General features: G+C 41.4%; 1 protein-coding gene across 1 annotated transcript in view; it reads left to right on the top strand.

The window, feature by feature from the left end:
* AGBL4 (AGBL carboxypeptidase 4) overlaps positions 1–22,977 on the top strand; it is a 948,642-nt gene that overhangs the window by 706,832 nt on the left and 218,833 nt on the right. Inside the window, exon 7 of the mRNA XM_059822199.1 lies at positions 19,679–19,768. Coding sequence (XP_059678182.1) covers positions 19,679–19,768 — 90 coding nt within the window. The remainder of the gene's footprint in view (positions 1–19,678; positions 19,769–22,977) is intronic.

The raw sequence follows: 22,977 nt of genomic DNA, 5'->3' as shown, positions 1-22,977 counted from the left end.
AAAAAAAGCCTTGTTGTTAGAATCTGTGAGGGAATGGCTGGGGAAGGATGTCTTTCTGTGTGCTTTTCTTATTCTGTAGGTATTCAATAGTGACTATTGCTGGAGACAAAAGAGGAGGCTAGATAGATCTTCGTCTTATCAAGGTCATATGTCATCAAATCAGATTTTTATTCTCCTGTTTATGCTTGAATTCTGGAATAATGGAAATATTCTGCCAGTTTTGTGACAGCGTTCGAGGAAGGGTTGTATTTCTATGTAGAGCACAACCCAGAGCATGTCTCATTTCTTTAGTGAGGAGCCAGAACCACCACTGTAAAAGTTCTCCGATAATATTGATTGTTTTCATGCAAAACCAAAAATGTCCTCTTGTGACTATTTGCATACTTTTGGGGGACAGTTGAGCAAAAATAGGAACTTCTGGATGCTTGTTAATCCAAACATCAAAACTATGTCTGCCTTAGTACTTGAGCTGTCCACCTGCATGGGACTATTTCAAGAGCGATAAAAGAAAGCAATCATGGTCTATCATGGTTGCCTGTACCCACCAAAAAATAAATTGAGGCAGTTAGGGTAAAATGGTTGCGTGTCAAGCTCGGATGTGTAGCTATTAAAATATCCACCAAACAATACTTATTTTAATAAAAAAGGTTCAAGAACGATCTTTTTAGTCACTGTTTTAATTAGGTTTAAATAAAAATTATTTTTATGCACAGGAGCCACAGATGGAACACTTGCTTTTCCAAATACTTCAGGTGATTGCCTGTATTCCCCAGATTTGTCATATTTAACTTATTTCTGCTAAGCTTTTTAACTTTCTGAAATGAACCACCGGTTTCTTTGACACCGATCATCTACGTGGTGCAGGAAGCTATGTGAATTCCCAATTGCAGTTTAGGTTTACTTTATTGTTAGTCACAGAAACTGCAAGCAGTAAGATACTCTGCTGTACTGGCTAGTCTATAAGCACACAGGGGAATCATGGATCTATTGAAGTCAATGGCAGAATTATCTTTTTGTCTGCAATTTCATGCTTAGGGAGAAATACTACTTACCTGAAAGGCCTGAGAATGTAAATAGGCAAGACGGGCAGCTAAACATGGGAAAGGGAACTGAAAGGTCAAAGCAGGCTATCGTTTCGGCTGTGATGAAGCTCTGGGGCCGAAAGCCTGTTGAAACCTACACCGGCTCCATCTGCCAGTTATGAGGAACTAGTTTTTCATCACAGTCCTTTGGACGCTATCTCTCCTTTCGCTGAGGTTGTCTCACTTCAGAAACAGGAGATGACCCTTTTCCTTGTTTGTGATGGCATCTGGGTGCCCTGTTATCTACACCTCCTTACATAAACAACCCCTCTGTAGAGTTAGCTGTCCAAATATGAGATAAGTAGTGGATCTCATGAGAACTCAGGTATTTATTTCTGGCCTACCCTCTTCTGCTGTCACAGTATTTTTTCATATAATTCCTTGGCCCAGCTGTTGTTGTAGTAGGTAACTTATTATAGGGTTTGCATTGCTGTAACTCAGTGATCTGTTTGGTTGCTAAGTAATAAATAGACTTTTTTCTTTTTTAAATCGAGGAAATTTAACTTTGGGTAAGCTCTGCACGCAAACAGAGCAACTGCTGTAACTTATGTCTACTGTTGAGCTTGTCAACCCTGGCAGTGTACTGTTGAGAGGCCTCCTGGTGTCAAATGCACTCTCTTTCTCAATATGAAAAGACATTTATATTTGTAATGAATATTCATACAATAAAGACATGGGTGATCCACAGATGATAAACCAAGGGGTTTTATCCTCACAAAAGCAGTACTGTGAGAATTAATATGAAGAGAATCCGATATCGCACAATTCAGTGTCTATCTCATCACAGCAGCCAACGGGCACAATTCTGCCCAAATTGATGGAGTGGCTTTCATTTACCCCAACAATGAATTTGTTACCTACCCAGCCAGACCTAATGCTTTTTGACATGAATAGATGAGAGGATCAGTCCATTAATGCAGAAGATTTAGTAGCTATTTGGTGAGTTTTTGCCATCTTTGACATTTCAGAATGGAGCTTAATGATGCAGCAGTTTAGCATAAACAACCTGACTGCGTGGGGACATTTCTTTTCCTCTCTTTCTGCTCCCTTCTCCAGGCTTGGTGTTCTCAGTTTATATGTGACTTGGGACAGTAGGGTCCCTTTTCAAGTGCACCTACAGGCTCTGCCGCAGCTGTTAAGCTTTCTTTGTGAAGCAGGAGTTCTACAAAGGCACAGGTTAGTCAGTTTTTCGGAGCTTAAAATAATCCTGTTTCCCTGGTTCCTCGGAAGTTGTTGTGTTTAAAAAAAAAAATAAAATTACACACTTTAATAGAAATACTTTTCCTTCATTAAATTAAATCTCTAAAGCCCAATAGCATTTTCAGTGCTTATATGAAAATGCCAGTGGGGATTTGAGATTAAAAGCGGTATTTTTGTACAAGTCAATGAAGATCTCAATAGGAAAGAACACTCTTAAAATATAAATTCCTCCAGTATCGAGAGAGACAGATTTTTCTACTTAGGTTCTTGATAATACTTCTCCCAGCCTTGTTACAAAATTCTGTTTTCACATATCTGATATAAGGCTGTTACACGTTAGCTCTCCATTTAATGAAATCTTATTAATGGTGCCTTTTTTATTATAGAGATATGCCAAGCTACTCAGATTTAATTCATGTTTAACAGTAAACATGAGGTGCTGTGACCCATTTGTATGCAGCTCAGGTTCTCTTTTTCTAGCCAAAGAAAGGTTTAAATGGCATATTAAAAATAAAAGCAAAATATACCTACCATTGACTTATATTGGTATCATCTGGGCATACATTGCCATGAAAGGCTGCTACACATGTGTGAGCCACAGCTAGAGGAATAGGAAAGGATTATATTAAAAAAAACATTTCTCAATAAAGGTTTGTTGGTGTGTTGTTGTTTTCTTTTTTCTCCCTCTTCTGATGTCTCCTATCCATTCAAGAAAAAAAAACTAACAACCTGAGGTCTGCTTTTTTGTAGATAAAGTACTGAGTGATCAAGGTGCAGATTTTGGGAAAGTGCTTTCCAAATTGTTTCCCAGTGAAGAGAAGAAACAGGCATAAGTTGCTTTTAGTAATAAATGCATGCAGATGTAAAGTTTTTTCCATTCAAGGATTTCAAAGCAATGTATAAAACTAGGTAATCATTACTAGTGTTATTAAAATGGAGGAAAATAAATTAAGAGTTGTGAAAATAGAGGTCAAAAAAAGGTCATATGGGTATGTACAGTCCCTGTGCCAATTTTGAAGGCATCTGATCTGCTGGGTACAAGAATCATCATGCCTTCAGTAGTCATCTGTACTCCCAGAAAAAGCACAGAATAAGATTTAGAAAAACAGCCAACTCAAGACACCCAAGTAGAGCATGCTGAAGAACAGACCTTAAATTCTGTCTGTACCTTAAATTCACTTGTTTTGTCAGCACTTGGAAGACATTCTCTCTCTGGATTCTCTCCTGGAGTTAGGCAGGTCAGAGGATGACTGCGAAAGAGAAACAATATTTTGACACAACCCTGTAATTTTGGGTTTTCCAAACTGTGCGTTCTAAATTTGAGCCTTTGGAGAGGACACATCCTCAGGCTTTGGGGATGGGAAAAAGCTCTTATTTTCTTCATGCTGAAGCTAGTTTTCTTTGTCATCCAAGTCAATATTCACTGGGTTAGCTGTTGAGCAAGAGCAATCATGATCCTGTAATCTAGTATTCAAGGGGTTGATGTGGAAGGAGGGAAAACAGGATTCTGGTTCATGTGCTGTTTAATGTTACGTACTTATACTTTATTAAAAAAAAAAATCCTGCGGTATAATGTGTTTAGGGTATTCCTGGAAGTGTGAATGTAGTTTTAGATGCCTTCAGGCTGAGAAGGGGTTTTGTCTGTTCTGACTTTCCAAGTGCTGGCTAAGTCTGCTGAGCCTGTAAGTATTGAACAAATCAGGGATTGTTGTCACTGCTTTTTTACCACTGTGTTTTTGTGGTGCTCTTCCATTAGCTACAATTTGGAAATGCCTGCTCAAACTAGTGGGAAAGGCAGAGGTATGTGGATTTCTGGGGGACTTGGCCAAAGAGAGAACTCTGGTTGCCTATGGATACTGACATCTCCTGAACTAGGTGACAGCTGAATGCAGTTTTTGAAGATCTAAACTATGGACTTAAATGGGATTTAGGCTACTTTAGTTGCTAAATCTGTTTGTGGATTTATTCTTGAGTGTCTTTTGAAAGGTTACTCATCAGCTCAGTGGAAGAGCAACAAAAAGAACACAGGATTTTTGACTTCTATCCTCATATTCAGACAATGCTACATCATGTGTTTGATAGAGGACAATGACCTTCAAAAAGTTTTCCATCATTTTTGAAGCTTTCTCAAAATTAGAACAGTGGTCTGAGCTCAGCCTTGACAACTTCTGAAAAATCTCTCCAGGGTTCAGTTCTAAATGTCATCAGTGTGGACATGTCTGGTTTGAAAGTTTAAATTCTGCAATGATGAGAAAATCTGCTTGAACTTAATGGCATGGAAGCTTTATTTTTCCTTCTCTGCATTGGAAATGTGCAGGGCTGCATTACACCAGCACTCTGGAAAAAAAACTGCTTAAATCCACTCTGACTTCTGCATGCTGTCTGTATGGTAGTAATTGTGGCTAATGGGAAGATAGCTTCTACAGTTATTATAATCAATAGATCAGGAATGCAAAGATAAAGCAAATTAGGAGTAATCTGTTCTCTGTTTCTTCTAAATCAGCTCATAAACGGAGAAGACAGTTGTTGGAAGTGCTGACCTAGCTTTTCATTCAAATCAAGCTTTTGTGTCATTTACTGGTAAAGCCAGCAGGGTTAAGTCCGTCAGTTGCTGTTGTTGTTTTTCCACTTGTCTGGAGTATCTCTAATTTTTCTTTCATCTGAAATAGCTCCAAATCTCTCAAATGGCTTTGACTAGAGAACAGTACAGTTGGGTTACACGGCTTCCATCAGAGATGTGGGTCAGACCAAGCAGGGACTGTCCCCACAGCCCAGTGGGGACAGGAGGTGTGGGGAGATGGAGTACAGATGTTTTGCTGGCAGTTATGCCAATGATTTAGTAGTCTGTGTTGGGTAAGCTGTTTAACCCATCTTTGCTTCAAGTATTAGTCACTTGAATGGGCTTGAAATTGCTTTTCTCTTACTGACAAAGTGCTGCTTGAAAAATACCTGTGCTATAGCCTGAGGGATATTTGGGAGGGATTATCAATTCCTCTGCAACTGGGGGACACTTAGCGCAAACAGGGACGTATGTGGTCATGTTGTGTTCACTGATATTTAACTCCACGAGGAACCCCAAGGTTGACTGTTCTCTCTGAAGTCTACCTTTGATAAAGGGAAGCAGTGTTGGATTCCAGCTTGGCTGAAGGTCATTAGCATTCTCCTGCTGTATTACATGCAGATTTTCCTGGCTCACAAGAATAGCATTACATGGAGTATGCATCCTATATCAGCAAAAGAAATGCATGCAGAGATATAGCCAGGGTTTATAGGCTTATTAGAAGATGTATAAACAGTCCTCTCCTCCACCTCCTCTGTCCTTATTTCCCGCTGACATTCCCCCTGGCTGTGTTTTCCCTTCCTCACCCTTACGTACTTTCAACAGATTGGGGTGAGAAGGGTTGTTTTTACTTTAAATAACTTAAAATCAGCAGCGTAGTCTTTGATCTATCACCATCCTGTATTGACTGACCCTTGGGTGCACTGAGAGTATGTGGGGGTAAATATAGGCTCAGTTCTGTAGCCTTGGCTTAGGAATTCAAATGCCAGGCAGCAAAATTCCTTATAGTGAGGGGATGGGCTGAACAGGAAGGGCTGAGCAGCCAAAATTGTATCAAATGACATAGGCATGCATGTTGAAATTTCCCCTGTATTTGTTCAGGAACTTCTGCACCATGTAGCTTATGTAAACTGAGCCCTGTTGGCACGAAGGTAATTTGGCTTTGGATGAGATGGCGTGGGGGGGTGAAAACATGGACATGGACTAATCTTCTCTGCCCCCCTTTAATAAATCTGCATTTTCCTATTTAAATGGGGGTGGCAGGGTGGGGGGGATGAAATAACAATGCTTTTGCAGATGTAGTGAGATGTTTGCAGAGAAAACCCTGTTGCTTAAGAACAGAGAAGTCCATTTCAATTGTAGGCCATTGAATGTGGTCATCCAAGTACAATCTCAAAGGTACTAGTGATTGGCTGGTTGATTGTCAGTAGTCTGCACTGAATGGAACAATACCCCCACAACCCTGTGTGGTGTGGTATGCTGAATGCAGGGCAAGGAAGCCTCCATGTTTCTGAAGACGTTTTCGCTGCAATCATTGCCCCTTAGTTTTGAAAAGCTGTTGCTGGCTCAAACCATCTTCGATGCTGGCCTTTGGATGTTCCAAAATAGGTTGCATCAAGCAAAGCAGAAGTCTGGAGTAAGAAGGTGCGAGGTGCCTTACTGAATACCAGGCTATTCTCAGGACAATAGTAAGGCAAACGAAAGGAATGCTCTATGAATGAGGGTTGTCTTCCTGCACGGATCTTTATTTTTGACTAGTGTCCAGCCTACATTAGAAAGATAGTGAGGTGCACAGATGCTGTGATGATTGACATGGTCTGAAATGTCAAAGAACTGAATGAGGCAGGAAGATACCTGTGGGCAGGGAAGTTACTTAAAGGTCATTGAAGTGATTTTCTTGCACCTTTTTTCCATTTTTGTAGGTCTTGTAGAGTCTGTACAGCATATGCAGCTGGCACCATCGATAGTGTTGGATGGATAAACATATCACAAATGAATTGCAAGTTGCAAAGTCCTAGGCTTTATGCTTCTTTTGGCATTGAGTAGCTCCTCGAGTACAAGCCACTTAAAGACTAGTCAACAAAGTGTCAATACTGATGGAAGCAATGACACCATCTCAGGCTGTGGCATCCCTCCGTGATGTCAACTGCTGTCTGAATTTTTTTCCCCACTTAATTTTTTTGGTAAATATCCCCATTGTGCACACTGACTCACACTTTGTATTAATGAGAAATGTAAGGCTTTAAAAAAACAATTGCACTGTAGCCTCATTACTATGAAAAATCCATTACGTGGAAGTCATTTGTCAAAGCCAACTGTTTAGTTGCTGTAATTTACATATTTATCAAGTTTGATTGGAATGTAATGACTTTGACTTTCTTCATTTTTTTAACCTTTCTAACCCTCTTTCCATGAAGAGGGCGGTTTTTTCTTTATGGGAAAGGGCAAAACATAATTCAATTTACATTCACTAATAAATATATGTATTAATGTTTCAAATAATTTCAATTTTTTTTGTTAGAAATGAGTTACATTTCCATGGTTTTGCATGGAAATTGATGTGGGATCTTATCAATCCATGAAGTTTTTGTCTCTACCAAGGGATTTGGCTGGCACAGAATAGAAAGCACAAGACTCTGTAAATGAGATAATGAGTGTCAAGATATGCAGTTAATATTGGATCTCCATAATTCTTGTAGTTGAAGGATCAGACATGCATGGGTTTCCAGCATAATCACATGATTTATTATGGATGATTACTTTCATTTGCATCTGATGCTGGGAAGTTTGTGACAGAGCACCAACTAGAAGCATTATATTCCCTTGAATACAGGGCTGGAGACCCAGGAGGCTGCTGAGGACACTGATCCACACAAGCATCTTACACCCCAGTGAGCTGTTACAAGACAGACAGGCGGAGGTGACGAGAGCTTGCTGTAGCAGCTGATACTGGGAGTTGTTAAAGCTAAGCAATGTGGCACTGCTTGTTTGCAACTGGCCTCAAGTGAAGAAATCTCTTCCCCCTGCTAGGAAAAGGCTGGAAAATATGATACAGTGGCTGCAAGAATGACAGGTGAAGAGCAGAATGCCAGCTCTCATCTGAGCACTGAAACTTTATACAAAGATCATGAGGACATGAGAATTGAGCAGATCTGTGGTCTGCCTGAGTGTAAAGGTTCATCTGAATGGGTCAGTTAGTTTCTCTGGAATAGTCTATGGCCTGAGCAAAAGCTAAAACAACGCATACGAAAATAAGGCATTTTAAAAAATATAAACACCATGAGAAGAGACAAGTGAGAAATAAAACCAAATTCAGCAAAAGAAATTGCTGGCTGAATAACAAGAAGTATTGCCTCCTCAGGGTGAGACAATGGAATAGTTTTCCACAGAAATTGGGTGCTGGCCAGATAAGGATGGTCTAGATGAGCTAAAAGGTCCTTCCCAGATCAACTGTGAAAGGGAATACAGATATTTTAGTGACTAACTTTGAGAGGCAGTGAATATCAAGCAGCAGGTGGCCAGTCACAAATATAACCTACGTGACAAAAAAAATGATCTGCTACAGAAGCTGTGGCATCCAGTTCGTCAGCCCCTTTCTGTCCTCTGCTGCTTCACAGCATTTCCCACTTGACATTCCTATCTTTGACGTGTCCCATCCTTTAAATAAATGATGACTGAGAGTGATCCCCTTGAGCTTCAACTTGGAGCATGTTTTTATTAATTTATTTCTTGCTGTGCTAGATTTCTCCCCCTCCACTTTTAAAGGCTCCTTTGACTTTAATTAAAATTCTCCATAGGCTTATTGCCTTGAGAGAGAGTGTGCGTGTGTGTATAAATTGGTTTTAACAGTTTGCTGACTAGATACATTTTACAAAGCTCGCACAGCCTTTCAGCGTGCGTGTATGCAGACAACAAAATGTATTTTCACATATGCACCGTGCTGCATTGATTGACTGCGCCTCTGAAATTGCTAACTAATGATGGGACAAAAAGGACAATTAGGGGTGGTAGACACTTGTGTGCACGTGAAGTTAGTGGTGCTTACGGAGATCTTAGAGAAGAATCACGTCTGCGAAAGGAACTGTTCTTGGTTTGATACAAGGCAGGGGACAGACATGGCAGGTTGGTTAGTGTGGGAGAAGGTTTTATGTGTCCAGGTGGAATTTAACCATCCTTGCGATAATTGTTTTGCAACAGAGGGGAAAATGTCATAAGCAGCATCTGAATAAGAACAGCAGCTTACTTAATTCTTGGCCCTTAATGAGGATGGAAAGTACCCTATCTCTGGGCGTGCATCTCGCCATTTTCTTTTGAAGGAAAGGACGAGGGTATGACAGCTTTTTTTCTCCTGCCAGACTGAGGGATGTGTGGTATAGGTCAAATATTCTTAGTAAGGTCCTGTCTGAGGTCATGTCTGGAATACTTGCTGATGCTGGAGTCAAAGTCGAAAGTGAGTGGAATACATACACCTGAGCAAAGCTGATTTAGGACTGTGGAGACTCCTCCCAAGCCACAGACTCCCTGACAACACGTCCCTGTGATTAAAAACTGTGAAGAATCAATAAACAAAAGCAGGGGCCTGGCAGTGTGTCCAGGAGAGGTCACTCCACTTCTGTGTGAAAAGGGGATACTTTGACCCCATCTTTGCCATCCCTCTTACAATAAAAAGAACCTGTCTCTTGTCCTGATTCGAAACCAATGTCTAACATTACAGTAAAGAAGGATTTGCTTCTGGCTGGTTTAGAGACATGTGTGAGTGTTTCAGCCCTGAGGGTACTCTGCATCCCCCATCTTGCTGAGGTATTTCGAAGTGTGAATTTGGTGTGTAAGAACCTCTACTCAGCATCTTAATTTTTGGTGTTGCATGTTCAGGTCTGAATTCTGATTTCAGGCAAGCTGTGAATGTGAGGAGAGAGGCTCTTCACTGGTGTCTTTTTCTCGTCTTGCGGGCTCAAGCCGCTCTCCAAAGAGAGTGTTGGCGCTTCCTGGAGAGGTCAGTGTCACGTTCTGAGGAGCACTGCTCTTCATGAATCTCATTTCAGCAGGTTGCTTTTTATTGACCGCTAGCTCAGCCACTGAAGAACGCACTGTCATAGTTCAGTAAAGGCCAAAACCTCTTGCAGAACACCTTGCACGTCCTGCCTGGGGTCACTGCTTTCAAGCCAGGTCTTGTACACTGAAGGCTTTATTCTACTTAACCCTGTCAGTCCCTCTTTTTCCTCCCAGGGAGGGTATGATACAGCATTAAAAAAAAAAAGAAAAATAATAATCTCTTGTGTCCTGTAATTGAGCATGGGATGTCCCCACTTCTTTATAATTAGTGTTTTGGGAAGAATAAGAGAAGAGTTCATGTGGTTTATTTCAGTGAGCTGAATACAGGAGATGAATCCAGTGACAGTGTGGTTGTATTGCTTCATTGTTCCCCCAGGTTTGGGCCTTTAGCCCAGCTCGCTGAAACCTTGGTTGCTTTTTCACTTTTTTTCCTCCCAGAATGGGACCTGGCCCTACTTAGAACAAGATACCTGAGTAGGCGTCTGTCCAGCTTTGCCCACTGTTTCATGCCTCTCCACCTTTTTCTTTTCACTTCTGCTCCTGTTGTGCTTTTTGCCTGTTTCTAAAGTGAAGAATATGAGGCATAGTCCCAGGGAGTAGAGGTTTTCCAGTTACAGCTTCCCAGAAACATCTTTCCTGATTTCTGCATGTTGTCTTGCAGCTTGTTCCTTCCTTATTATTTTATCCACTGGCTTTGAGAGGTTAGAGATGCTGGATTGGAGGATACTGGAGTTGCATCTCATAGCAGCTATAGATGTCCTTTTCGGCACTGCCTTCCTTGAAAGGATCCATGATGAGTGCAAGGATGTGACTCTGCATCTCGGAGAAACTAGAAGAGTTTTGAGTATAGCTGTACTGGGTCTCTCAGTTCTGTTCTGAAGTGCACGTGGTTCTGCCCAATTTTTATATGGGAAAATCTAAGCACTGAAGTTAATCACAGGCAAATCCACAGCAAAACTGGACTACTCTGTGAGTGGTTGGTAATTCCCTTTTTGCTATCTTGGCTGAAATTCTGACATAAATTATTCTCTTATCTTTCAGCCCATGCATACTTGTAGCAAACAAATGTAGCCTTAGCCCTCTCCACTGGAGAGAGCTGATACAGAATTGCTTTATAACAGGCCTTAGCAATGTCTTTTGAATGCAAGGATTTTAAAGACAAACTGAAAAGATACCCATGTAACTGTAGTACTGCAGGTAGAAATGTCTTGCATCTGAATATTTTATTTCTATCCTTTCGTATAAATCGAAGCCTACCCGGATGGTGAGCATTTCTAGAGGGATGATTGTGGAAAGAGAGAGCAAGATAGGTCCAGTTAGTATCGATTCCCTCCCTAAAGATGAGGCCTGCTTCCTTTGTGGCTGCAGGCAGCTCCTTAGTCTTTCTACCTTATCTTCACTGACATGGGGTTGTGGAGCTCAGTTAAGAGAACCCTGTGAAATGGATGAAGATCCTTATTACTCTCACTGTTGGTAACTGGGGAAGTGCTGCTACATATGTAAGCTACTGCATTTCTATCTGGTGTAAAATTTTTAGAGAGGGATAAATAGAGTGTGTTTCGGTTTATTCAGCTTGCAATTTAATGTTGACCATTGCAAGACAAAAAAGGTTGAGGTGAGAACTGTAGATCAGAGTTCATGTATTCAAATACAGACGGATGGATTCTGACTCTATGGAATTTAAGAAATGGCATTGAAAGACACTGAAATAAAATGAAGCCTTTTAGCAAATCGTGGCTAGAATGTTTTTTGGCTTTGTGGGTTTTTTTTTTCCCCTGCAGGTAAACTTTACTTTCTTGTTCTATATCATCTGAAGGACACATGCATTTTCCAGGATTTTGGGAATGATTTCTGGGGTTCTGGGATTAGACATCAAATTTAACAAGATGATATATAGCTTTGAGGAGACACATTTGATGTACCACTTAGCCTTCCCATAATTTACTGCCTGCCTCCAGTCTCTGGAGGGCAAGGGCTTTATCTACACTCCAACCTGACTTTATAAATAACAAAGCAGGAGAGGGAAAAAGAAAGCAAGCTGGGGACCTGCCTGCTAAACTGTTATGATATGACGGTTGATGCAGGTAGGTGACATTAAATGCTACTGTCTGCATCCTTAATTGTGAGTTGTCATCACCTTGGCCGTTTGAGGACGATAATGTGCTGTTCATATTCCAGATTTCTATTCTTATTCATAGGACTGTATGTTCCAATGTTCAAATGCATTTGTATAATTTAAAAACAAAACATCAGGTTTTTGGGGAGTGGGTTTTTTTGGTGGAGATAAGGAGGGAGGAAAGATGTGAGTGTACCTTGACTGGTTTTGCATGTGGTTAATTTTCTTGCCTAAGTGTAGCAAGCTGCCAGTATCAGAAAGCCCAGAGGGAAAAATGGTTGCTTCCAAAATGTAATGAAGATTAAAAACAAACAAGTGGGGCTGGGAGGTAAGGGGGATCTTGCTCTATATATATTTCTGATTTTGCAAATAGCTCTGCAGTGGTGTTGGACCTATGTTTCAGCGTAATTTTCCCAGGAGATATTTCTGGCCTTTTGCTTCAGAGTCAGGTCCCTTTACTGGGCCGTTAAGTTGAAAATGCAGTCAAGTATTAACATTGAAACTGTTCATGTAACCTCCCACTGCATGGAACCCCTCCAAAATACCCTGCAATTGAGGGAGGGAAGGGGAAGGAGGGGATGAAAAACAAGAGGAGGATAGAAATAGTGCCTGCTCTGGGATTTAAATAGGTCAACTCATTTCAATAAATAGAAGTTAGGCTGTTGATATATGCCCATCTACTTAAACTGTCATCAAAGTTCACTTAGCTGCATTCCAGCAGATATTGCTGGCCATTAAAGAGATGCGAAAGGCATTGTTACAGAGGACTTGGAGGGAAGAAGAAGGAGGAACAAAGAAATAGCCAGGCAAGGAAACCATACAAGCATTGCACTTTCAGATTCCTGGTGGCACTGACAAGTGTTGATAAGTCTTTCAGCATCTACCTTCAGAACACTGAGTCCCACTTTCCTACCCTGCCCCTCTGTTTGTCCCTATAGGATGCTCGCATATGGCGTAAGTCTAAGTGCTCCTTTTTCCCTTTTCTGCTGGAATATATTTAATTTGTTTTGAACAAGAGCAAACCCAAATCCCAGGGCCTCTGAATAAGGGGGAGTTACGGAGGGGGATACAATGAATGTCTTAATCCTGTGTCACCCTGTCTTTGAGACACTGTGCTACATTAAATTGATTTTGCAAATGAAAGCTAAAAGCTAAGCAAAAGCCACCAATCTATTTTGCCTAAAGATGATTTTAGTGCTCTTTATGTTCCCCTAAATGACAAACCAATTTGTTACCTGCCTACATAAACATTTGCCTATATTAGCACCAGAAATGTTTTATTTTTATTAGCCCAAACTTTATCTTTTTATGAAGACACAGGGGCCCAATAAAATTTGTGTGCAAATATAATACCCAATTTGCATTTTTCCATGGTCAGCAGAAAAGCTGAGCAAAATCAATTTGATATTAGGTCAGCATATACATCAATAAAGCATATGCACACACAGGACCATTGTAATGGTCCCTGTAATTTCTATGCTGCCAGGGTAAAGAGATTAAATAATATTAAATGCTCCAAAATAGCTTTGCTTTTAAGAGAAATGTAAAAAGAAAGAGAGACTTTGGCATAAAATGGGCAATAAAGGATAATAGTTGCACAGTCTCCAACTTTAAAACATTGTGACAATGATCTCGGAGGCAGGCTTCCTGCTAAACGGCCCCAATTCAGCAAAGCTCTTATGCCAACACTTACGTTTAAGCACATTTTTAAACACAATAGAAGTCCGTCAAACAAATCACATACTTAAGCACCTGACAGAGTCAGGGCCAGAACCTGAATGAAAATCCAGAACTTGAGAGGTTTGGATCCAGCTTTGAGCATTCTGTGCAGGACCATTGCTGGGTAGAAGGTCCATGCATAAGTGAGGCTTTGCTAAACGAAAACCCTCGGAGCTGCATATGGGACTATCTAAACATGGCGGTAGGTGAGGTGAGTCAATGAGCACTGAAGGCACCTTGTAGCAGTTCTCCCCCCACACAGACCTGACCTCCCGTGGATTCTGCATGGGAGCCAAGATACTGCTGGCTCCCTTTCCAGGTAAAAGTACGTAGGAATACGTGTCTGACTTTCAAAAATGGTAGTCCAGTCTTTGCTCATCTCTTTGTGGTACAAATGGCATCATTTTTACCTTCTATGCCACTTAGTTGGTTTAAGTGGTACAAAGAAACTATAAGAAGGTAAGAAAGAAAAGCTTGTGTGTGTTTGACCTCACCAAGTCCAGTGGGATTTGATGGTGACCAAAAATGGTATTCTTTTGTACTCTGTGTTGCTGAGATGTTGCACTCTTACCTGAAATGACATTTGTGACCAGAAGTAACAAAAATAAATGGAATTAGGTGCTAACCTGGTCTCTTAAGAAAAGCCAGAGTATAGCAAATGCTGCTTGGATTTGATTTGCTAGACCAGGTTAATGTGGTAGAGACTAGGCAGTCAGGACAGCAACGACATCAGTATTCGCTTTTGACGCAGATGTTACAGTTCTGTTGGGCACAGACAAGCCGAGACAACATAGTAGAGTGTAATGCGATAAAGTTCTTTTGATTTCCTCTGTGGACTCCTTAACTCATAGGGTTTTGAACATAAAATGCTGGCAACAGCCCACCTCACAGTGCAAAGTACCTGAGAAAGGAAGACAATGTGGAATATACTTGCAATGGATACACGTGTTTCATGAACATATACGTGGGTATTTAAATCAACTGATTTTTTGGGCATATCTTTTTAGGGTGATGGATTTCTGTTTCTTCTGATTAGAGCCTTCTGGTCTTCTACAGATCGGGGAGGGGGGAGGGGGGGAGGCAACCTTTTCCTAGTATCTTGCCCCAACTTTGAAGTCCTCTGCAAAGGAGTGGACTTCACTTCCAAGTTCTCCTGATGGGCACCAGTTAAAGGCTTTCTGAAGTAAACTTCTAGGGTCAGACTTGCTTTTCCTTTGTACTCCATCAGCCTTAGTACTAATTTGTGCACTTGCATCATTACCATAACACGGCTACAAGACTTAAAGTAACCACAAATCTGTAGTCTCTCTGCAGTCTGTTTCTGGTCTGACGTAGCAGGAAAGATCCTGGATGTCGAGCAATGTTCTACTTCAGTTCTGTTACAGCACTTCATTTTGGTAGAGCAAATGGGATTCCATAAATTTAATATTTCTGCATGAAATTTCTAGATACCTATTATTAAACTACTACCTACAAATACTGTCATTTTCTTGTTTATATACTGACATAAAAATGAAAATTGAATGAAAATCGTTAAGTGAATTTGCTGCCTTCCCATGAAGGTTTAGATTTTGATCTGACTGTCTTTATTTTTGTAGAAAATGTTTTGTCTGGGACTTTGTTTTAGTTGCACTAGTGTAATATGTAACCCAGAGTGGAAATTGCTGTTTCCCGGGTGAGAGTTGGAGGAGTGTTGCCAGTGGGATGCTTCTAAGAGGTTGGCTTGTACATGCTATAGCATTAGAGAAGAGAACGGACATGAGTTGAGGGCCAAACAACGTGAGTTATATTCAGACTGAGAGATTTGAGTGGCTTTCTTGCAGCTAACTGGGTTTTTTTCTGTATGACATTCGCTTGGTGTTTATCACCATTGTGGTAGCTTTAGAGCCAGAATAGATGTTGAGGTTAGTGTTGTTTATTCTGACTAGCACCTTTAGATTTTTACAGCTTTGCCCAAGGGAATTCTCCTCTGCAGCAGAGGATGGTGGTGGGTGAGTAGCAGGCTACAAGTGCATAACACGCAGTGGCAGATTGTTTAGGTCCCAGCTGGATTCTTAAGTCAAGGCAAATATTAGCAATGATGATGGTAGTGGTAGCCTTCAGAGGGAAAAGAAAATGTTTAGTTTAATCTTCAAGATACTTTCTGGAAAAGAAAAAGTGAAAGAAATAATTCCAGAAATCTATAAATTTCTTCCCTTGGAAATGTTTTTTGTCAAATAGTTTTGTTTCTAAGATTCACTGCTATGGCAGCTGGAAGGGTAGAAGAGGTACCATAACAGACTATTTCTCTGCATTTCCACAACTGGCAAAATTGCGGTTAAATGGAGCAAGCCTTTCTGTCATTTTGCTTAAGTGCTTTTAGCATCTACTGAGCAAAGCTATATACTTCTAATCTGTTTAATTTTGATTGATCTTTTCAATTCTGAAGTAGAAAATAGGATGCATTTTCAATGTAACATTTAAATTCAAATATGAAATGATGTTTTATAGTTGTTGTATCCATTACTGCTTTGGTGGGTTAGCTTTGGCCAGCTGCCACATGCCCACCCAACTGCTCCCTCCTCTACAGGACAGGGAAGAAAATAAGATGAAAAGGCTCATGGGTCAAGATAAAGATAGTGATATCGCTTATCAATTACCTTTGTGAGCAAAGCAGACTTTACTTGGGGGAATATTTATTTCATTTATTGGGAGTAAAATAGAATTTTATAGTGAAAATCAGAGAAAAATTAAAATAACACATTCCCCCCGCCCCCCCCCCCCCCATTTTCCCAGGACCGATTGTACTCCCAACGCTTCTACCTGCCCTCCCCAATGGTGCCAGGGATGGGTAACAGGGTTGTGGTCAGTCCAAAACAGTTCCGTTTTGCTGCTTCTTCTTCCTCACGCTTTCCCCTGCTGTTGCTCTTTGGACTTAGGGCGTTGTTTAGAGGTGTGTGCATGCACATACATGCTTGCATTTCCTTTTATCACAGGATGTTATGGAAACCAAGACAAGCGTGCGAGGCTGAATATATGATTTCCAAGACCGCCCGTGGGATGTCTGGATGGATGGGTTATAATATGCTGGTGCTTAGGGTTCAGGCTGGGAGCCCAGCCTGTAAATAATGCATGCCCTGCACCAGCCGGGTTCAAAGTCCCCATCTCAAACTCTTAGGTGTTAGGGTATTAAGTATGAACTAATCTTTGATTCATATTGGAAGCCCTTGGTGCACCTTGTCCCATAGGCTGGCTAGTGAGCATCTGTGTTGCCTCACGTGTCCCCCTTTTACCAGTGTTTTCAGAGTAGCTGCACTGTGATTGAAGAGGACCTGCAGAACTGAAAGCTTGTCTGCCAGTTTAGTTTCTTCCCATGTGTTCACAGAGTCTTGTACTCAAGCAGGGTCTCTACTCACCAAAGCAATTTTTACCAGATTCACCCACATTTAGAAGACACTACTGAAATAGAAAATTAGGCTTTCCAAGCTGCATTAAAGACTCATGCTTTTCCAAAATATTAACAGAAACATTTAAGAAATGTTTGTTTGCTTGTGCAGATGCACACATTCTGAAATCTAAACACTGAAAATTAAAACAACTCTCAAAAAAAAAGTTAACGGGTCACATTATTGCATCCAGCTCAAATACCAGAAAGAAATACACATGTGTACAGTCACACATGCCATGTGTTTTATTGTTTCTATATGAATAATGCAGGATATTGCTTAAAGAAAAAGGTTTATAAAGGTATTGTTGGTCTTGACAAACTTGGAGAAAATATCTGCAAGAAGATGGACAGCCAGCTGTGCCTGTGCTCATTTTGAGCACTGCACGTCTAGGAGGCTGGGTACTATGGAAGGGTCTGTACATGGCAGGGTTGTGCATTCACACTCTGCAGCAAATGTACTGGGCTGGAGGGTGATGCATTGGGGACTGTAAGCCAAGGAGGAGTAAAGTTGCTTGGCACTGAGTGCAGGGTGGTAATTTGGTGCTTTTCCATCCCCTGAGGAAGCGGGTGGGGGAGGACCTGGTTTGCACCCAGTGCTGCATTTCCCATTGACTCCAAGCGGCTTTGCACTGAGCTCTAAATTGGGAAAGTTCTCTTCAGTTCCAGAGGAGAATGAACTGACTAATGATTTTAATAACTGTTATGAAGGTTAAAGCATAAATAACAAAAATGTTGTCATTAAAACCAAGCGAAACCAAAGCCGCAAAACCCCCCAAACTAATCCTCTGTCCAAAAGATTTCCTAACCAAGAAGCTTTTCCAGCTCCAAACAGTGACAGTCGTGTTGCTGAGCATCACTTCTGTGCTGAGCAACTGTCCCTTTAATGTAATGCTGTTTTTCCAAGGCAGGAGGAAAAACTCCTCTCCTCTTGCAAAAGTGATCCCAGCCTTCTCCTTTTGCTCGTTAAAGTTGGTTTGCTGATTTATCTCCTTCCTCCCACACTACTTAATGTTAATGCAAATGATGTGGAGTGGTCATCAACTTCTAGCTGATGGTGGTGTGTTACTTTTTGCTGCCTCCCACTTTTCTTCCGCAGACAGCGTTGACCCCAGCAGCTGCTATGTTTGTTAGAGACATTCCTTCTTATATTTCTTTGTCTCTGGGGCTCAAAAACACCAGAGAGTGGTGAAGTTGGAGTACGAAAGAACAAATGTGAATGGCTGAGTTACAGGGTGAGCAGCTGTAGGACATTTAGAGAGGCTAAGAAAATAAAAAAGAAATGTGCTGAGATTGTCTCCTGAGAACAACCAAAAATATATCGATTATTCTTGTGCTGCTGCTAGGTGTGATTTACCATTGGGGAAACTGAACATTTCTAAGAATTCAGAAAATTAAAAAAATAACTCAGATATGGTCTTGAGGACTCCCAAACATCTTTGAAATTAAAAGTCTATGTTTGGGTATATATGTAATGCATCAACCTAATTAAAAAAAAAAAAAAAGCTTGGATTTAGTTTCCAGTCTCCTTTCAATGTGTAAACTTTTTATTTCAAAACAAAGATTTAAACTGTCTCTAGCAATTGGATCCTGCTGTGTTTAGTATTACCCCTGCTGTGTGTGTTCAGATCTAGATAAGACATCTAACTGAGATCCTGACCTCTTATGGTCTTTAAAATTCCCAGAACCCATTTTGAAAGAGTGTAATTTTTATTTTCTCTTTATTAAATGCAGTCACTGCATAAGCAGGGAAAACATCCTCCTTGACCCATGCAGTTTATGGCTGAAGCAAGTGGCCAAAGTAGTGTGGTTTCAATACTGGGGGATTAACCCACATTAAGTTCGGTGTAGTTGGGAACTGAGTCTCCGTTCCATCTATCTGTAATTTGAAGTGGACCTGGCACATTTTCATGCCCTCGCTGGAGAAGGTTGCTGGATTTAATCCTGGTCTCTTTTCCATACTTCATTGTTTTTGAAAATCTCTTTCAGTCAGGGCAGATGAAGTCCCAAATAGTTAAGAGATTAAAAAAACAACCTCCCAAAATCCCCCACAGCAAAGCCTAATAAATGTCATTTGTTAGCACTTTACCGTTGTTTGGCACTGTTAAGGCTTGCATCAAGTGTAATGCAGGGTGCAATTGGCTTTACGTTGTGAATGGCCCCCCACTGTTCTTCTTGTCGCCCCAGGGGGACATTTATCACAAGTGAGAGAGCAATTACAGTGAAATTAAACTCACTGTAGTAAATCTTGGGTTTTAAAAAGAGAGCTAACTTTGTTGTTGCAGGTTTGGCTGCATGTCACTAGTTTTGCAGCCCTTGTGCATTCTGCTATATGGCCTGGTATGAAGACCCAGTGACGCTGCCTCCTTTAATTATAGATTGTGCTTATTTATAATGTATGACCAATTTTAATAAAAGGATATGCTTCAATATTAATGGCCCTTTGTGTCCTACATATGGGACCCAGTTTAAGGATCTTTGTCTCTCTTTTTCCCTCCGTCCCCTACCATCCCCTCCTGCTGCAGCGAACCTGCGCCCAGGGGCTGAACAGAAAGTGGTGTTCATCACTGCACGAGTCCACCCTGGGGAAACACCATCTTCCTTCGTGTGCCAAGGTGAGTGTCTGCATAAAGGTGGCAGATCTGATGAGATCCGATTTCCTATCCATGTGCATATTGGTTTTGCATAGCTTTGGGTCTGATAGAAGGCTGAGTTCACATGACAGTTTTTTCCACAGTGAGGATATTAGCAGAATCTCTTGCCTCTATCCAGCTGCCTGTCGTCTTGGAGGCAGTAGGAATATATTACTGGTGAGTCTTGTGAATGTTTGCTGAACTTGGTCAGAATTGGACAGTGGGCTCTGAAGCTATTTAGGAAGAACTGATAGTCATGCTCGTTCATACATGATGTGATGGTGTAAGGCTCCTTTTCTTAGGAAGACAGGCTGGAAAAGCACTGGGAGTGGTTCTCTGTTAAGTGCTTATGTTTTCTTGCTGTCTTCTATCTTCAGCTTCTTTTCCCACCACAAAGCAATGACCCTAGCTCTCCAGTTTCATTCTAAGTGGCCTCTATTTGTCTGAAGCTGCTGCTCTGAGGAGCACAGCTCCCAGTGGCTGACAGCTGTTCCCTGCACAAAGCATTCCTCCTAAAAATAGAAAGCAAATTGCCCAGCTCATATTTATAAAGAGTTGTAAATCTCAGGCTTGTAGGTACAAATAAATACATAATCCTGGCATGTGTTCGTATAACTTCATTGTATAGGTCTGAAATATTGTACTTACGGTACGTGACTTTCTGTGGTGGTAAACGGGTGATGGTGTAAATCAACGTAACCTCCCTGAAGCCAAGGCAATATGCTAATTTACTACATCATCTTGGATCCGGCCCTGCTTAGCCAATGAGTTGCATCAATCAAGCATATGCAGAGTTTATTACATTGGCTGCTTGCAATGCCGCAGATTGGTTTGCGACTGGCCCTGTTGGTACCTAAAGACCTCGGTGGGAAAGGCCTGGCGTGGTTTCTTCGTCTTCTCTGTGTGCTCCTCATCCTGGCAAGGTCCTGCGTCTGGCATCTCTCTAAGGCAAAAGGTCAACAGCTGTCACTTCTGCTGTCCTAGACCGATGGGCTAACAGGACCCTGGGCTTCTTCCTGCCGGCCCGTGGAGCAGCAAAGGTAGAACCCTTCCTTCGATAAAACGCTGCTTCAGTCTGAAAGCGGGAAAACTCAGTGAGTTTCCCATCTCCTGTGGTGGCATAGTCAATGCAGGGCATTATAGTACACATGATGTTTGTTAATGAGTATGGATTTTTAATTGGATGCTTTGATTCTGTTTGTGGCTGCTGGCATAGCCCTGTGAAATGAGGGCTGAGGCGTGCTGCTGAGGTGGTGCTTTGTAAATGACGTTATTTTATTTTGATAATGGAGACTTTATTCAAAAGGGGAAAAAAAAGGGAATGTGAAAAAGCGGGTGGCACGCTTAGCCTGATGAAACAACTGGGTGGAAGTCATGCTCTGATTATCTCAGAGAAACTTTGTGTTTTGTAGGAAAAATTAAAATAAAAAGCGGGGGGGGAATAAGAAAAAGGAGGCGTCAGTCTTGGAGAAGCACATCAGAAACTTGCTGTGACTGCAGTTATAATGCACGCTTGACTCGCTTGGAAATGCACGGATCTGAAGGCACTGAACTCTGCTGTGCATCGAGCCATTCTGCCCAGTGCAGATGAAGCTGCCTTGTGTGTACAATTAGTGTCAAGACAAGTAGATATGGCAAACATTTCAAGGCCATTGCTGCATTGTTTCTAGCGCTGCCAAATGTGAAATTGGGTACTTGTTCCATCTTTGGAAACTTTTGTGTTGGAGAGTCAAAAGAAGGGATAAAAAGGGTCCCTTTGGCAGTCAAGTGAGGGCACAATCAGGAATTTTATTTTTGGAGTCTTGGGAAGCATTTTGGCAGAGTTAGGTGTTGCAGATTTAATATCCAAATGCCAGCCCAGTGCATATGGAACATGTCAGGATTTATTTTTTTTTGGTAGAGAGATTTCTTCTTGAATGTTTGATTATGCTCACCACCTGAAATATTAAGATATGGAAGCTAATCCCAAAGATTCCCCAGGTGCAAGCAGCATCTTGTATATGGAGGAGCAGAATTGTGACCGCTGAGGCCTGGAGAATCAGCCAATAGGGGGAAAGATACTGAGTTACAAGCTTCCTTTTTTTTTTTCTTCATTTTTTCTTGGGTTTCATTCATTTCAGGCTCTGCCTTCCTCTTTAAAGCTCTAAGCTCATAACTAACTCCTTATTCATTTTTCTGTCTATCTTTGAGCTAGCCAAGTCTCTTCCTGACCTCTTTGGCTGTCTCCCTGCTAAGGATATATAGCTATGTGTAGCCCAAACACCAGCCTCCTGGGGCTTCACAGAAGCTCCCTACTACATCTTCCATTTTTTGATTAGGCAAGATATGCTGATGAGAAGCAAGTTGTCTAGCCTTGATACATCAGGATATGCTTGGTCCTGTGTGTTGGTCCTTTGTCCTTCACTTTACCCAGAGGTTAAATCTAAGCAAGGATCTTTGTGTTCCTGTGGGAGAAGACCGTAAGGTCGTCTCCCCATTCTGAGCTGTATTGTTTCTGTGTCGTGTTTCTTCATATTCCATTATGAAATATCCACTGAAAACTGAATTTTTGGATACAAATACCCCGTATTCCTGCAGATGTACAAGTATTGTAAACTTGGATACGCACCTCTGTCTCCTTGTAGCTGTGGAGTGCTTGCAGCAGTAGCCAGACCTCCCCAGGATCAGTGGGCACCTCATCCAGCAGTTAAAAACAAGTGCTGTAATATTTCACGCATGGTGCAGCTGCCAAGCTGCAGCTCGCTTCCTTAAAAGGCAGACGAAACCCCAGAGGGCCTCTTCATAGAAAGATGGATTAAGAACCTTTTGTTTCTGTTTTGGTCTTTTAAGAGTTATTACAATGCTTCAGGTTAGCCTTTTTAGGAAGTTTGCCTGATAGTTCTTAACAGCTTGTTGTGAAGTTCAGGGACAGAGATGGAGAGTTAGTCACCAGAGAGTATATTCGCATGAGTACCCTTTACATCCAAAGGTAGGACGGCGCTCTCCTCCTCAGGCTGTGACGGTCATCACGAGCATTGATGCTTGTGTCATGTTTGGGGATGAGTAAGTAAGAGTAGGGTCTAGGATGAAGAGGACTCTCTTGTTTTCATTTTGCTCTTATAGACCATTTTCTAACCAACTGGAGTCACTGCTGCTCCTGGAGGGCTTTTATAGTGCAACACAAAAGAGTGTGAATTCATCTTACAGCTTGA

This window comes from Gavia stellata, chromosome 10, assembly GCF_030936135.1.
Source record: "Gavia stellata isolate bGavSte3 chromosome 10, bGavSte3.hap2, whole genome shotgun sequence".
NCBI classification, from domain to species: domain Eukaryota; kingdom Metazoa; phylum Chordata; class Aves; order Gaviiformes; family Gaviidae; genus Gavia; species Gavia stellata.
Note: the sequence above shows the minus strand (reverse complement) of the source record. Positions and strands in the feature narration are given on the sequence as shown.